This window comes from Sus scrofa, chromosome 7, assembly GCF_000003025.6.
Source record: "Sus scrofa isolate TJ Tabasco breed Duroc chromosome 7, Sscrofa11.1, whole genome shotgun sequence".
NCBI classification, from domain to species: Eukaryota; Metazoa; Chordata; class Mammalia; order Artiodactyla; family Suidae; genus Sus; species Sus scrofa.
Window position 1 is genome coordinate 55,824,437 of NC_010449.5, and position 16,145 is coordinate 55,840,581.

The 16,145-nt window shown below is 46.6% G+C and overlaps 1 protein-coding gene and 1 long non-coding RNA gene across 2 annotated transcripts; one reads left to right on the forward strand and one right to left on the reverse strand.

Annotated features, from left to right (window-relative positions):
- NGRN (neugrin, neurite outgrowth associated) lies at positions 189-11,028 on the forward strand. The gene is made up of 4 exons (XM_021098987.1): positions 189-395; positions 685-3,301; positions 3,688-3,798; positions 9,828-11,028. The coding sequence occupies exons 2-4, from the start codon at positions 3,138-3,140 to the stop codon at positions 10,441-10,443; spliced, it is 891 nt and encodes a 296-aa protein (XP_020954646.1). The 5' UTR covers positions 189-395; positions 685-3,137; the 3' UTR covers positions 10,444-11,028.
- On the reverse strand, positions 10,200-16,115 carry LOC110261558. The gene is made up of 2 exons (XR_002345812.1): positions 15,832-16,115; positions 10,200-11,066 (listed from the first exon to the last, which is right to left on the reverse strand). It is a non-coding gene; the product is annotated as an uncharacterized LOC110261558 (long non-coding RNA).

The following is a 16,145-nucleotide window of genomic DNA, read 5'->3' on the forward strand; positions in this document are numbered from 1 at the left end:
TACCAAGTCCTTAACCCACAGTGCCACCAGGAAACTCGTTCTATCAGACTCTTAATGACTCAGTTTAGTAGGTTTCCCCATCTCCCCCTTTCTTCCTCTCCTATCAGTCCCCCACGCAGATGAATTTCCTACTCTTTCCCTAACCCCATTTTCCCTCATTCCCTCTCTCCCTAACACCATTTCTTTAGTATCTGAAGCTGCTGTGTCTTGTCAGGCAGCAACTGGAAGAGATCCGCCTTAAGCAGGAACAGCAGGAGACCTCAGGCAATAAGAGACGAAAGGAGAACAAGGACCAGAACCAGGGTGAATCAGCAGGGGAGAAAAGCCAATCCAGGGCCCGGCTCCAGGGCTTTTCCACGCACTTGGCTTTCAGGAAACGGAACCGGGAGAAAGAGGTGTCAGATGTTTTGCAGCTCTTGCTTTTTTGCAGGAAGGCGGGTTGGGACCTCCAGAGAAGGGTATCTCTGCTGTCCTCTCCTCCCTGTGTATGTAACAGAGGGTTCCTAATCAGTACACTGAATCTGACCTTTCAGAACAGGAGTGAGACAGTGGACAGCAAAGGGAACCTTCCACTAAGGTCAGGGAAGGGACGGAGGCAGAGTGGGCCGGAGTCTTGCGGCCATCCTTTTGGATGACTGGGGACTCATCGTTGAAGATCCCACACTCATCTCATGTACTTTGCAGCTGCCACCAGTACACCTGGACACTATGCAGCCGCAAGAAATTGTGGAAGAGGAGGAGCTAGAGCGGATGAAAGCCCTGCTACAGAGGGAAAATCTCATCCGAAGTCTGGGTATTGTACAGCAGCTCACTCGCGTGCTGCACCCCAGCCACCGGGGCCAGAAAAAACTTCACGAGTATCGGGTGAGGGTCCCTGTGCAGCCTCGTACAGAACAAGGGAACAAGGGCTATACCAGCACATGGTGGTGGCCACAGCCAAGGAGGCTAATGTGATGGTACCTGGCAGTGGAGCCTGGGAAAGCAGTGTGTGCTGGGCCTTGGGAGAGGGTCTGTTGGCTCCTTTTGTCTGTTCCCAAGCTCCCTTGTTTCTAAGTAATGACACCTGGCAAAGTGCAGCTCTCAACCGTCTCACTTACAAGAGACTTGTTCTCTATATTCCTGTTTTGCAATAACCCCAAACTCATGACTGACAAACAAGGCCACCACCCTCGGTGCCTTCTGTGTAATCTCTCCCTAGCACTGCCAGTGCGGTGGCTCTAATGGGAGATAAGTAAACAGTCTTAGGCCAACAAAACAGCTGCTGAATTCACTATTCCCTGGGCTGGTAGCAAACCTGTTGGGTTCTCTGTTTTTGTGGAACCCCAAAGGAATAACTGGCCAAGTAGTGGCACGGCCTAGAAGAGATTTTTCAGTTATTTATTTTCTTCCACCACTCCATCCAGCCTCACAAGAAATGTGGTAAGGGGCTGCTCTTCTCCTCTAGCCTAGATGTCACCAGGCCAGGCTGGGCACTCAAGAACTGCAATCTGTGAGTCTGGTCCCATTGGTCCTCCTGAGAAGGGCCACCAAAGAGCAGGGTTCTCATTTCCTGCATCCAGTTCGGCCCCACAGATTGATCTTAGGGCCACTGCCAAGCATGAATGCTGCAATTCCGCATCATTCCTGGTTTCATCTGCAACCCAAGAACTTCAACTGGATGAGAGATCCAGCAGCCATTGGTCCCTGTTCAGTATCAATGACGACATCTGGAAGGCGCTATTTTTCCAGCACCAGAGTCAGGCTCACAAGCCGTAAGTATGCAAAACTAGCTTTGGTCACTCTGACTTGTTGAACTTCCCACTGGCAAATATTGCAGCTGGGATACTCCTGAAATAATGTATGGCACTTCCCGCAGTGTGGGGAATGGGGGAGGTAGTGGACCCATTTATTTACCTCCTCCTGTGTACTAGACCCTGGCTATAGCAATGGCAGAAATACAGTCTCAGCACTCAACAAAACTAACAGGGATATGGACAAGTACACACACCAATTACAATGTGGTAAGGACGCTGGAGGGAACATGGGATGCCATTCCTCTGTACTGGTAACTGGGCAACAGTTGGGAAAGTGGTGAGCAAATCTCTTCTGTGAATACCAGCTCAGGGGGACCCATGTTTCTGCTGCAGAAGGCCAAGCCAGCAGACGGCTGGAAGCCATAAATCGAGCTCTGGTAGGACCAGTGCCACCCTCTTTAACCCCAAGCCAGGGCTATCTTCTGCAATGGGAAAGAGTGGTAAGTAGCTGATGAACTAAATGCACCTTGCCCTCAATGCTAGACTCTGAACACAGAGCAGCCACGGCCCAGGATCTCACCCTCTGCCCTGCCTCTGCATCCCTGCTGCAGCATACCCCCGCGCTCTTCGACATCAGGCACCACAGGTAAACGCAGGAAGCCCAGCACTGGAGCTCTCCTGGAGGAATCCCTCAGGTTTCCAAAGGGGCAAAAGGTCTTCAATCTTTGTTACACAAAGACTGCCACCAAACTTGTCTGAAAAGCGCTGGCCAGGAACCCTGTTTGCTTAATGCAAAACACAGACGCCAAGAATTCTTCAGCACCCTAGATTATTTTCGGATCGGTAGACTAAACGATGCAGAGGAGCCCGGGCCAGCCATGGGCTCATCTCCGTCCTTCAAACATTAGCCTAGATTTACCGCTGGGGGATGGGTCTGAACCCTGGGTGCGGCCGGGAGCTGGAGAGCATCGCGGCAACAAGAAGCCCCTTTCCCAGAGGAGCTGAATGTCCAAGACACCGGGCTGTCACCGTCAGAGGACCGCCGAGGGGTTGCCCTTTCCGTCGCCGTGGCGGAGCCAAGCCGACCTGGGCAGCCGTTGGGGCAGAGGTGCAGCTCTTGACAAGTGAACTCGTCTTTTTATTAAAGTTTATGCAGTTTTGCAAGAGCGTCTTCTACCTCATTCCAGCCCTAGAATTTCAGAGAGGCCATTTCCATAATTAAACCGGGAAGGGTGAGCCGCTTAGCGGTTCTAACCCAGAAGCCGCGCCTCAGCCGGAAGCGGGAAAGACGCGAGGCCACCCCAGCTTCCGGCCCCCCCAGCCACTTCCGGTACCGTCCGGGCCACTTCCGATCCCGCCCTGGCTTCCGGTACTGCGCCTCAGGAGTAGAGTGTTCCTGGCAACATGGCGGTTGCTCTGAACCTGTGGCTGGGCAGGCGTGTCTGTGCAGTGGTCGCTCGCTGTGGGTTTGCTTCCCGGGGGGTGACGACCCCGGGCTGTACCAGTCGCGAGCCAGACCCTGATTCCGATTGGGAGCCGGAGGAGCGGGAGCTGCAGGAGGTGGAGAGGTACCAGCTCCTTCCCGGGCCCTAGCACCTGAGGCCGCGCCCCCTTAGCGCCTGGAGCCCTACCGCGGCGTTGGCTGCAGCGACCGTATTGGTCACCGGTTGTCAGGGGCGCAGGGGCCAGTGTTAGCTCCCTTGGCACCATAGGTCCCTTCCCCAGTGACAGATTGCATTACCCGTTTAGAGCATTTGGCAACATTTTATGGGCTGCTGCTGTTCTAGGTGTTAGATTTCTGGGGAGGTGTATTGAGCGCCATCTAGGTTGGCAGACATGTCCAGGTTGTCCTTGCAATGAGAAGTGGTCTGGACGCTCTGAGATTTAGCCCAAGGCTCTTAAACCACCAGTCTAGCTTCCACGCATGGCTTCTGTCATTCGTTCTCTTCCCCAGCGCCCTGAAGCGACAGAAAAAAGCCATCAGGTTCCAGAAAATTCGGAGGCAAATGGAGGCGCCAGGTGCCCCGCCCAGGACCCTGACGAGGGAAGCCATGGAGCAGATTCGGTAAGCCTTGGTAACTTGGATCTGCTGTGATGAGAAGTGAAGGATAATTCTTTTTTTCCTTTTCTGTTTTGCCTTTACTTTTGACAGATGACAGAAAAATCTTACAGGTACACATGGAAAAGTAAGGACATGGTAACATTTGAAAGTGGAGACAATCTAATCAGAAAGCTTATACTCCTCTCATCTAACGTTGAAGCTGAAGGTCTGAGCGTGACATGCTAGAAAGTTGTTTTTGCACTTTTTATCTTTTTGTTTTGTTTTTTTGTTTTTTTGCTATTTCTTTGGGCCGCTCCCGCGGCATATGGAGGTTCCCAGGCTAGGGGTCGAATCGGAGCTGTAGCCACTGGCCTACGCCAGAGCCACAGCAACACGGGATCCGAGCCGCGTCTGCATCCTACACCACAGCTCACGGCAACGCCGGATCGTTAACCCACTGAGCAAGGGCAGGGACCGAACCCGCAACCTCATGGTTCCTAGTCGGATTCGTTAACCACTGCGCCACGACGGGAACTCCTGATTTTTATCTTTTAAGATTTCTTTTTTTTAAGCAAAAAAATAGGTTTATTAAGATAAGGTGGTTGTGAGAGATGCAAGTGGGAAGGCAAGGAGGCTCTGCTCTTTTAAGTTTTTTTTTTTTAAGGGCTGTACCAGCGGCATAATGGAAGTTCTCAGGCTAGGGGTCCAAAAGGAGCTGTACCTGCCAGCCTGCACCATAGCCACAGCAACAGGGGATCTTTAACCTACTGAGCAAGGCCAAGGATGGAACCTGTGTCCTCATGGATACTAGTTGGTTCATTACCGCTGAGCCACAAGGGGAACTCCTCTTTTAAGATTTTTAACAGAAGGAGTTCCTGTTGTGGCTCAGCAGTTAACAAACCCGACTAGTATCCATGAGGACTCGGGTTCGATCCCTAGCCTCACTCAGTAGGTTAAGGATCCGGCATTGCCTTGAGCTGTGGTGTAGGTTGCAGATGTAGCTCTGATCCTGCGTTGCTGTGGCTATGGTATAGGTCGGTGGCTACAGCTCCGATTGGACCCTTAGCCTGGAAACCTCATATGTCTTGGGTACAACCCTAGAAAGACAAAAAGACAAAAGAGTTCCAACAAAAGTAAAGTAGTAAAACTTCCCAAAGCCAGTCATCTAGATTTAATAATTTTTAACTTTAGGACACAGTTCATTTTTTTTTTTTTTTTTAAGGCTGCACCTGTGGCATATTAAGTTCTGAGGTTAGGGGTTGTTGTGGAGCTGCAGCCACCAGCCTACACAACCCAGATCCGAGCTGCATCTGTGACCTACACCACAGGTGGTGGCGGCACTAGATCCTTAACTCACCGAGCAGCAAGGCCAGGGATTGAAGAACCGGCATCCTCATGGATACTAGTCAGGTTCTTAACTTGCTGAACTACAATAGGAACTCCTTTTGATCCCTTTAGGGCCGCACTAGTGGCATATGGAGGTTCCCAGGCTAGGGGTTGAACTGAAGCTGTAGCCACTGACCTACACAGACACAGCAACGTCAGATAAGAGCCGTCTCTGTGACCTATACCACAGCTCTCGGCAATGCCAAATACTTAAGCCACTGAGCCAGGGTTTGAACCTGCGTCCTCATGGATACTAGTCAGATTCCTTTCCACTGAGCCAGGATGGGAACTCCCTGAATTTTTTTTTTTTTTTTTTTTTTTATTTATTTATTTTTTTTGGTCTTTTTGCTATTTCTTTGGGCCGCTCCTGCGGCATATGGAGGTTCCCAGGCTAGGAGTCGAATCAGAGCTGTAGCCACCGGCCTACGCCAGAGCCATAGCAACGCGGGATCTGAGCCGCATCTGCAACCTACACCACAGCTCACGGCAACGCTGGATCCTTAACCCACTGAGCAAGGGCAGGGACTGAACCCGCAACCTCATGGTTCCTAGTCGGATTTGTTAACCACTGCGCCACGACGGGAACTCCTGAAATTTTTAAATAGTAAATTGCAGGCATCACAACACTTGACCTCTGAATAAATCATGATCTTCTTTACCTTAAGTCCAGGGATGGAGCTTCCCTGGTTTCTCTGAAGAGAGGATTCATATCTTAGAGGTCCTTTTTTAAATTTTAAGTTTTTTTTTGAGAAGATAATATGTTACATGTGGTTCAGAGTTAGAGTATGACATGGGGTATGCATTGAGCAGTTTTATTCCCACCCAGTCTCCTATGGGAACTATTGTTAATAGTTCTTTGTGTCATTTTCTAAGTTTCCTTATGCAAATACAAGCAAGTATGAATATAGAATTTTATTTTTACTTCCATAATCACAAACTAAGAATACTATAAATACTGTTTTACACTTTTGTTTGTTCACTTTGTATATCCTGAAGATCTTTCCACTTGTGAAGAGAGAGATCCTCATTTTTTTTATAGATGCTTGGTAAAGTGTAGCTTATTTTACTGGTCTTTTATGGTGAGCACTTGAATTGTTTCCACTCACTCACTGTAACAAATAGTGCTCCAGAGCATAACTTTGTATACACATCATTCCACATATCCGCCAGAAGTACTTGTTACATACACTCGCAGAAGTAGGGTTGCTGGGTCCAAGGGCAAGTGGATTTGCGTTTTGATAAATATTACTAATTAGCTCTCCATAGGTCATATTGCATTTTCCATTCCCAGCAGAATGACTCAGGAATTGAGACTTAGAATAAAGGGGATTTTATAGAGCAGATCAAGATTTTGTGTGTCTATAACAACTCTCATATCAGCTTCCTCTCCTGACTTCAAAACACCAGGCTTTTCAACCCTTCTATCTTCCTACCTGTCACCTCCACTTTTGTGATCAATAAATATCTTTTTACTTCAGAGATAAAGGAGGCCATTAAGTATGAACCATTTAAAGCTTCTTGGTCTCCTCCATACCATCATTCTCAGTCTTGTACTCTATTCACATCTCAGAGGAAGTGGTAGTCCTTCACTTGTCTAGGACTAATCTTCCAGATGCTCTAGGCCAGAATCTCTACCTAATTTCTCAGGGACCAACGTCTGTCAACTTAAGGTTGTTGATGTTGTGTGCAAGTCTTGTCCATCAGTAACCAGTGTGGTGGCTGGACCAGCCCTTGTGGTTCTTAAGATTGCAAGATATAGTTCAGCAGTCACTGTCAGGAAACTTGGGGGAAAAAAGGTGTGTTAGTTACAGGACCTGGAAATTATATGGCACACATGGGGCCACACAGCAAAGTCGTGGGGAAAGAGAGAGGTTCAAGGGATGGGGGTTCTGCTTTTATTGGGATTGAGGGTGGGGGCCTAGGGTTTTGAGGGCTCACTCCTTATTGATGAATTTAACAGGAATTTAAAGCATGCGAAGAGAAAAAGAAGTGGCCTAAAATGGTTAGTTATTGAAATCAACCATGATCTCTAAAACCAAGGTGCCTGAATGAGAGGGATGAGGTGGGGAGGGGGAAGCCTGGCTTTTTATCCAGTTGTGTGGTTGGCAGTGTGTCAGTCAAGATAGCCATCTTTGAGGTAAATGCCTTGGCAAGCAAAGCTTAAGTCAGTCACTTGGATTATGGAAAAGAGGAAACCCAGCTGACAGGGCTCACTACTCTCCCTCCTCCTTTAGTTCCCAGCTGGGTCCTTGGCCAACTACCCTCATTATTATTATTATTATTATTTTTTGCTTGTTTTATCACTACAATGAAACCATTCTCCACAGATCTACCTGTGACTTCCTCAGTGCTGGACATAACTGACACTCAAGGGCTGCCTAACTTTTCTCCAGCAATTAACCTTGGCTGCATTCTTTTTTTGTTTTGTTTTTTTAATAGTTATTTCCCCAATACATTTTTTTCCTACTGTACAGCATGGTGACCCAGTTACACATACATGTGCACATTCTATTTTCGCACATTATCATGCTCCATCATAAGTTACTAGACATAGTTCCCAGTGCTATACAGCAGTACATAGTTCCCAATGCTAACCCATTCCAAAGGCAATAGTTTGTATCTCTTAACCCTAAGCTCCCCAACCACCCCACTCCCTCCCCCTTCCACCTGGCAACCACAAGTCTTTTCTGCAAGTCCATGGTTTTCTTTTCTGTGGAAAGGTTCATTTGTGCCTTATATTAGATTCCAGATATGTGATATGGTATTTGTCTTTCTCTTTCTGACTGACTTCACTCAGCATGAGAGTCTCTAGTTCCATCTGTGTTGCTGCAAATGGCATTATTTTGTTCTTTTTCATGGCCTAGTAGTATTCCATTGTGTATATATACCACATCTTTCTAATCCAGTCGTCTGTCAATGGACATTTGGGTTGTTTCCATGTCTTGGCTATTGTGAATAGAGTTGCAATGAACATGCGGGTGCATGTGTCTTTTTTAAGTAAAGTTTTGTCAGGATATGTGCCCAAGAGTGGGATTGCTGTGTCATACGGTAGTTCTATGTATAGATTTCTAAGGAACCGCCATACTTTTCTCCATAGTGGTTGTACCAGTTTACATTTCCACCAACAGTGCAGAAGGGTTCCCTTTTCGCCACACCCCCTCCAGCATTTGTTATTTGTGAACTTATTAATGATGGCCATTCTGACTGGTGTGAGGTGGTATCTTGTGGTTGTTCTGATCTGCATTTCTCTAATAATCAGTGATGTTAAGCATTTTCTCATGTGCTTGTTGGCCATCTGTACATCTTCCTTGGAAAAATGTCTGTTCAGGTCTTTTGCCCATTTTTCAATTTTTTTTTTTTTTTAAGGGCAGTAGCAGTCGCATATGGAAGTTCCCAGGCTAGGGGTTGAATCAGAGCTATAATTGCTGACCTACACCACAGCCACAGCAACGCCAGATCCTTAACCTCCTACACATGGCCAGGGATCAAACCCAAGTCCTCATGGATACTAGTCAGGTTTGTTACCGCTGAGCCACAATAGAACTCCTGGCCTTGTCTGCATTCTTGAAGTTCTCTTCCTTGACTACTCATCTCTATTTCTTAGAATTGGTTTTCTCTTTTCTCCATGGTGTCCTCTTCTTCCTCCTCAATCTTTTTTTTTTTTTTAAGGGCCACACCCATGGCATATGGAAGTTCCCAAGCTAGGGGTCCAAAAGGAGCTGTAGCTGCCAGCCTGTACCATAGCCACAGCAATGGGGGATCCTTAACCCACTGAGCAAGGCCAGGGATCAAACCCATGTCCTCATGGATACTAGTTGGATTCATTTCTGCTGAGCCACAATAGGAACTCCACCTCTTCATTCTTAAGTATTATAGTTTTTTAGAGTTGTGTCCTTGGTCGTTTTATCTTACTCTGCCTATGTCTCTGCTTATAATGCTAGCCACTACATGGCTTCAGCCACCTCTGCTGTTGGCTTATGACTTCCAAATCTATCATGTCCAGTCCCCATTTTTCTTCTGAACTCTATGTAGTCAATTGTTCACTAGACATCACTGTCTAGAATATATATTCTTTTCAGATTCTCTTCCATACTGGTTATTACAAAACATTGAGTATAGTTCCCTGTGCTATACAGTAGGTCCTTGTTGGTTATCTCTTTTTCTTTTTTGTTTTTTTTTTTGGGGGGGGGGAGGTTCAGGTGTGGCATATGGAAGTTCCCGGCCTACAGGTCAAATTGGAGCTGCAGCTTCAGGCCTCCACCACAGCAACCCTGGATCCAAGCCACATTTGTGACTTATACCATAGCTTGTGGCAATTGACGGATCATTAACCCACTGAGCGAGGCCAGGGATGATCAAACCCTCATCCTCATGGATTCTAGACGGGTTTGTTACTATTGAGCCACATAGGGAACTCCAGGTTATCTCTTTTACTTATAGTAGTGTATATATGTTAATCCCAAACTCCTAATTGATCTCTCCCCACCCTTCCCCTTTGGTAACCATAAGTTTGTTTCTATGTCTGAGGGTCTATTTCTGTTCTGTATATAAGTTCATTTATATCTTTTTTTTTCTTTTTTTAAGATTCCACATGTAGCCAGTTCAGTTAAGTATTCTGATATGAGACTTCTTCACAGATTGCAAACCTGCTTTTTTTTTTCTCATAGGTATTTACATAAGGAATTTGCAGCATCTTGGTCAGTTCCCAGATTGGCTGAAGGCTTTGATGTCAGCACTGATGTGATCCGAAGGGTTTTAAAAAGCAAGTTTGTGCCCACGTTGAAGCAGAAACTGAAGCAGGATCAAAAAGTTCTTAAGAATGTTGGGCTGTCCCGCTCATTCCAGCAGCTCCCAGACTCTGGGGATGCCTGGAAACCACTCTCTGCAGGCCCTTCCATGTCAGGTTCTTCACTGATGCCAGGGGAAGAAACATCATCCAAAGGCCACAGTCAGACCACAGCTCTGAAAGTGATAGAACTGAATACTTACAGTACAGATACACCAAGGAGACAGAAGGGAAGGAATAAAGGAATCCAGGGCCTCAAGGAGGAAAAGAACTTTGTACCCATTGCCACAGACCTGGGTCATCCAAGAGAGCTGCAGAAGTCCTCCACCAGCGATGGTGAGGGCACCAGAGGGACCCACAGAGATGGATTGCCGAATGGCAAGGAACTGAAAGAGTGGGAGGCGGAGGAGTCAGGTGACCAGAACTTCAGCAACAAAGTTGTGCAGAGGGGCCGAGAGTTCTTTGACAGCAATGGGAACTTCCTATACAGAATCTGAGCTGGGGCTTGGCCACATGAAACACAGCCGGGCGAGTGTATTCGGGGCTGCCTGGTTTTCTCTGTGTGGATTATTCACCTTGGAAGGAGGGCAAATGATGAGCCTGGAATGTGGGATGAAAGAGTTGCGTGGACTTGAATCTGACAGGACAGAGTACTTCATGGGGCAGATATGTATGGGAGCAGGGTGTGTGCCTGGCTGAGGGGGGATTCACGCCTTCGGGAGCACTTCAGGACTCACCCTCCTTTCTTGGGCTCTCTAAACCAGCCTGTGTTGCTTGTGTTGTTACAAGTTCCCGTGTTACTTGCAATATACGTTCAGGAGGAAATGAAAGATTTGCTTTCTCATCTCATTTCCTTTTTTTTTTTGGCCGCACACATGGCATGTGGAAGTTCCCAGGCCAAAGAATGAACCCCTACCACAGCAGTGACCTGAGCCACTGCAGTGACAACGCCGGATCCTTACCCTCTGAGCCACACAGGAACTCCTCATTTACTTCTTGATTAATGAGCACTAACAGTTCTGGAACTGCTTAGTCAGTTGACTGTCTTCATTATGTACAAAATAAAGTAAAACTTAGCAGTCTTTGTTGATTGGTGCCGTCTGGGATGGGGAGGGTTTACCTGTGAAGAGAAGGAACGAAGCAAGGGGTCCCTTTTCTAAATATTGGGAGAGCGTGGAGTTCCCATCGTGGCTTAGCGGTAATGAATCTGACTGGTTTCCATGAGGATGCGGGTTTGGTCCCTGGCCTCCCTCAGTGGGTTAAGGATCCAGCATTACGCTGAGCTGTGGTGTAGGTTGCAGATGCAGCTCAGATCCTGCATTGCTGTGGGTGTGGTGTAGGTCGGCAGCTGTGGCTTTTATTGGACCCCCTAGACTGGGAACCTCCATATGCTACAGGTGTGGCACTAAAAGGCAAAAATAAAAAAAAAATACTGGGAAAGAGATGGGGCCAGAGGAATCCCCAACAAGGGTTCTGTGCTAATCAGTGCTGTTTAGCAATGTATTTTGACAGCTAAAAACTGGACGATAGTAGTTCCTGTCATGGCTCATCGGAAACGAATCTGACTAGCATCCATGAGGATACAGGTCCGATCCCTGGCCTAGCTCAGTGGGTTAAGGATCTGGCATTCTTGTGAGCTGTGGTGTAGGTTCCAGACGTGGCTGGGATCCAGCGTTGCTGTGGCTGTGGTGTAGGCCAGCAGCTACAGCTCTGATTCAACCCCTAGCCTGGGAACCTCCATGCAGCCTGTGTGGCCCTAATAACACACACAAAAAACCAAACTGGACATTAGGCCTTCCTGAAGTACCTCATCTAAAGCAGCTTCCTCCTTGGGAGTTCCCATTGTGACGCAGTGGTTAACGAATCCGACTAGAAACCATGAGGTTGCGGATTCAATCCCTGGTCTTGCTCAGTGGGTTAAGGATCCAGCGTTGCCGTCAGCTGTGGTGTAGGTTGCAGACGTGGTTCGGATCTGACATTGCTGTGGCTCTGGCATAGGCCGCTAGCAACAGCTCAGATTCGACCCCTAGCTTGGGAACCTCCATACGCCATGGGAGCAGCCCCAGAAAAGGTAAAAAGACAAAAAATTTAAAAATAAATAAATAAAGCAGTTCCTCCTTTGGTTGCTAGGGCTCTGAAAAAGATTGGGTATGGGGGTTTGACCAAAAATCACCCCCCCAAATACAAAGCAGGCAAAGGCTTTCTGGGCTCATAACATAATCTCTATCCACTTCCAAAAACTTCGGTAGGATCTTAAAGAGTTTTTATCAGATTTTTACATGGGTGTTGTGATTTAAGCAATAATTGACAATAGAATCCCTTTTACAAATCTAATTTCAAAGGTTTTGGGGTATGCCCAAGGCCATGAAGCTTCAAGTGAGTGACAACACCGGGACTTGAGCCCAGGTCTGATTTTTTTTTTTTTTCCCCCCTTCAACCACCCCAAGACATATGGGGTTCCCAGGCCAGGGATCAGAATTGAGCTACAGTTGTGACCTAGTGGCAGCAGCAGAACTTTAAACCCACTATGCTAGGTTGGGGATCAAACCTGCACCCTGGGGCTGCAGAGACCCCGCCAATCCCACTGTGCCACATCGTAAACTCTCCAGGTCTGAATTTTAATTCAAGGCTTCTAAAATTCCAGGAATCTATCATTGTGGCAAAATTTTCTGCTAATTTACTGATTCTTTTAGAAATACTTTATTAATATAATCACCAGAAAGTGATTATCAAAAGACACATCTATTGAGACATATGTAAGCAGCATGAGTCCAATGATAGTTTCCAACGATATCTCATTTTAACAACTACCAGCCAAAATTGCCTATTCAGAATTTAAATATACGCAGGATGTTTAATGAAAACATTGACATTTCAACCCTATCATTGACAGTCTTCCTGTGTTTTGTTGCTATTTCAAATGTCATTAATAGCAATTACAATATCATGAATACTGTTAACTTGAGCATTTGTTCAGTATAAATGGGCAAGGCCCTATCATGTGCCAGTCAAGTTAGGGAATCCAGATTCTGGTAATACAACAGTGGGCAGATAAAGCCCTTATTCTCACTGCTCTTTCACTACCATGGAACTTATAATAAAAACTTTTCAATATTTTTGTTGTTTAAAAACTGGTAATTTGCCATTTAGAACCTTTTAGTCAGTTTAGAGGAGCAAGATGCTATCTGACTTAATTGTGGTTTTTTTGGTCTTTTTAGGCCCACACCCCCAGCATATGGAAGTTCCCAGGCTAGGGGTCAAATTGGAGCTGGAGCTGCTGGCTTTGTGTTTTTTTTTTAAGCGGATTGATATGGGACCTCCATTCCCAGATCCCAGACCAGGGATTTGAACCCAGGCTGCAGTGGTGAAAATGCCAAATCCCAACCACTAGACCACCAAAGATCTCCCTCAGAAGCTTTTATTACAAGTTTGGCTTTGTTTCCATTTATTTCATTCCCTACCATTCTAAGCTCACTAAGCTTAAATCTATTTTTTTTTTTTCCAGGAGTTCCCATTGTGGCACGGGGGAAATGAATCCGGCTAGGATCCATGAGGATGCAGGTTCCATCCCTGGTCTTCCTCAGTGGGTCAGGGATCAGACAATGTGATCTGATCAGTGAACAGTGGTGTAGGCTGGCAGCTGCAGCTCCAATTTGACACCTAGCCTGGGAACTTCCTTATGCTGCAGGTGCAGCCCTAAAAAGCAAAAAAAACCCACTTTTTTTCCATTCTTGCAAATGCTAATCTAAGTCTCAGGTACTAGTTCTTTGTCCCTAGATTTTTCACTTAGTTGGCTCCTTGTCATTGAGGCCTCAGCTTAAATGTTACTTTCTTAGGCCTTCCTTAATCACCCTCATCCACAGCAGCTCCCTTCATGTTCTATCACCATGCCTTATGTAATTTTCCCCAGTTTTGAAGTATATTACTAATGCATTATTTGTCATCACCCACCTTGGCTCCCATTAGAAGGGAAACTCAGGAGTTCCCGTCATGGCTCAGTGGTTAATGAATCTGACTAGGAACCATGAGGTTGCGAGTTGGATCCCTGGCCTCCCTCAGTGGGTTAAGGACCTGGTGTTGTCGTGAGCTGTGGTGTAGGTCGAAGATGTGGCTCAGATCTGGAGTTGCTGTGGCTGTGGTGTAGGCCGGCAGCTACAGCTCTGATTAGACCCCTAGCCTGGGAACTTTCATATGCCACGCAAGCGGCCCTAGAAAAGGCAAAAAGACCAAAAAAAAAAAAAAAAAAAAAGTTAAACTCAATGAGGGCTGTGTTCATTGTTTTAGTTCCACTCCCAAAATAGATTGCAATATTGGTTGAATGAATGAAGAAATGGCTGGGGAACCTTATACCAATAAGCCAGTCCACAATGGCAGAAAGCCCTGCCTTTTACCTTTGCTAGCCTGTGCATCTGGACCTCAGCCAAGAAGGCCTAAGCTTTGTGCAGGTTGACCTATTCCTACTCTATTCTGTCAGTATGTCTCAAATCCTAACCAACTGGCATTGGGGTGTTTTGGAAACTTGTTCCCCCACTGCCCCAGCACAGCTGGGAGGCTGGAAGTGGGGATGGGCACTCACCCAACCTGTGTTCCTTTGGGCAGGGGTTATAGGACTTCATAGTGCCATATCCCCAGGCAGTCCTGTTTCATGACACAACGAAGGACTTTGACACCATATTGGATGAGGAGGCAACAGATGACAAGATTCTGCCTAAGCTGGAGAGAAAGTGAGTGGAATGGGCACCTCACAGCATTCTTGGGGCCATGCTCAAGAGTCTGGCAAACTGTATGACCTGGAGGGTATATATGTGTCACTCATCTGCCAAGAGCAGCTTCTACCTCTGTGCAGCTGAGATTCTGATCTAACTAAGGGGAAGGGCTGGGAGGAAGCTCAATAAATACTAGATGAGCTTTATTAAATTTTTTTTTTTATTTTAATGGCCCCACCTGTGCCATATGGAACTTCCCCAACACCGGATCCTTTTAACCCACTGCTCCAGCCCAGAAATCAAACCCGAGCTTCTGCAATGACCAGAGCCTCTGCAGTCCAATTCTTAACCTACTGCGTCAGAGTGGGAACTCCTGATGTCTTTTATCATGTTCCTACTAACCTCTGTTTCCTATGAGCTGGTAGTTTAGATCCTGAAGCTTGATCAGTTTTGGCTTTTGGCAACAGGTGATGCTTTCTATTTCCTATGTATCTCACCAGGAGATGATGATGTGATGTTACAGCTGATTAGTAAGTACAAGTATTGTCAGCCAGATCTGTCCATTATAATATCTTGTAAGTTTAGTTTTTTTTTTAAGAAGGTAAATATACATATAGAGATTTACCATCACTCCTGAAAATTCCCTAATTTTCTTCCCAATTTTTGTAGCTTTTCTGAAATTTTTTTTCGGTATAGTGTTTCGTGTTCAAGAACCTGATATAGAAGTTGCCATTATGGCTTAGTGGTTAAGAACCCAACTAGTATCCATGAGGATACTGGTTCAATCCCTGGCCTGCGCAGTGGGTTAAGGATCCCGCGTTGCGGTAAGCTGCGGTGTATGTCGCCAATGAGGGTCGGATATGGCTGTGGTGTAAGCGGGCAGCTGCAGCCCCAATTAGACCCTAGCCTGGGCACTTCCATTTGCTGCGGTGCAGCCCTAAAAAGACAAAAACCCCACCCTGATATAAATGGCATACAGATGCCACTCTGAGTCTGGCTACTTTCACTTAGTTATTTTTGTATGAATATACCACCGTTTTATCCATTTTCCCACGAAGGGCATTAATAAGTCAAAACTCCGGTATTGAAGGGTCACAGCTGGCGAGACAGCTTCCATTGGCTCCAAAAGCGTTTCTCTTCTCTCCCCTCACACCCGCCCGCAATTTCCACGCCTCTCACCTGTAGCGGTTTGGAAGAAAGGAGACCGCCCAGTTCTCAGCTAAATTTGTGTTGTAGATTTGATTGACAGCCAAAATCCCCAGGGCTCACAGTGCCCTTCGGATTCCGAGTTGGTTTCGCCCATTTCACGAAATTCTGAAAATCGAGCAAGTGCCCAACGTTTGCTTGAGTGAGCCGGGAGAACTGGATGTACCCTTAGAAGTTAGTTTAAGGTATACTCCTTTTATCGCCTCTGGTCAGGAATTGGACAGCCACATGGACGCGTTGCGCTCGTTTTCAAATGTCCCTCCTAGGATGCCGTCCTTTCTGAATAA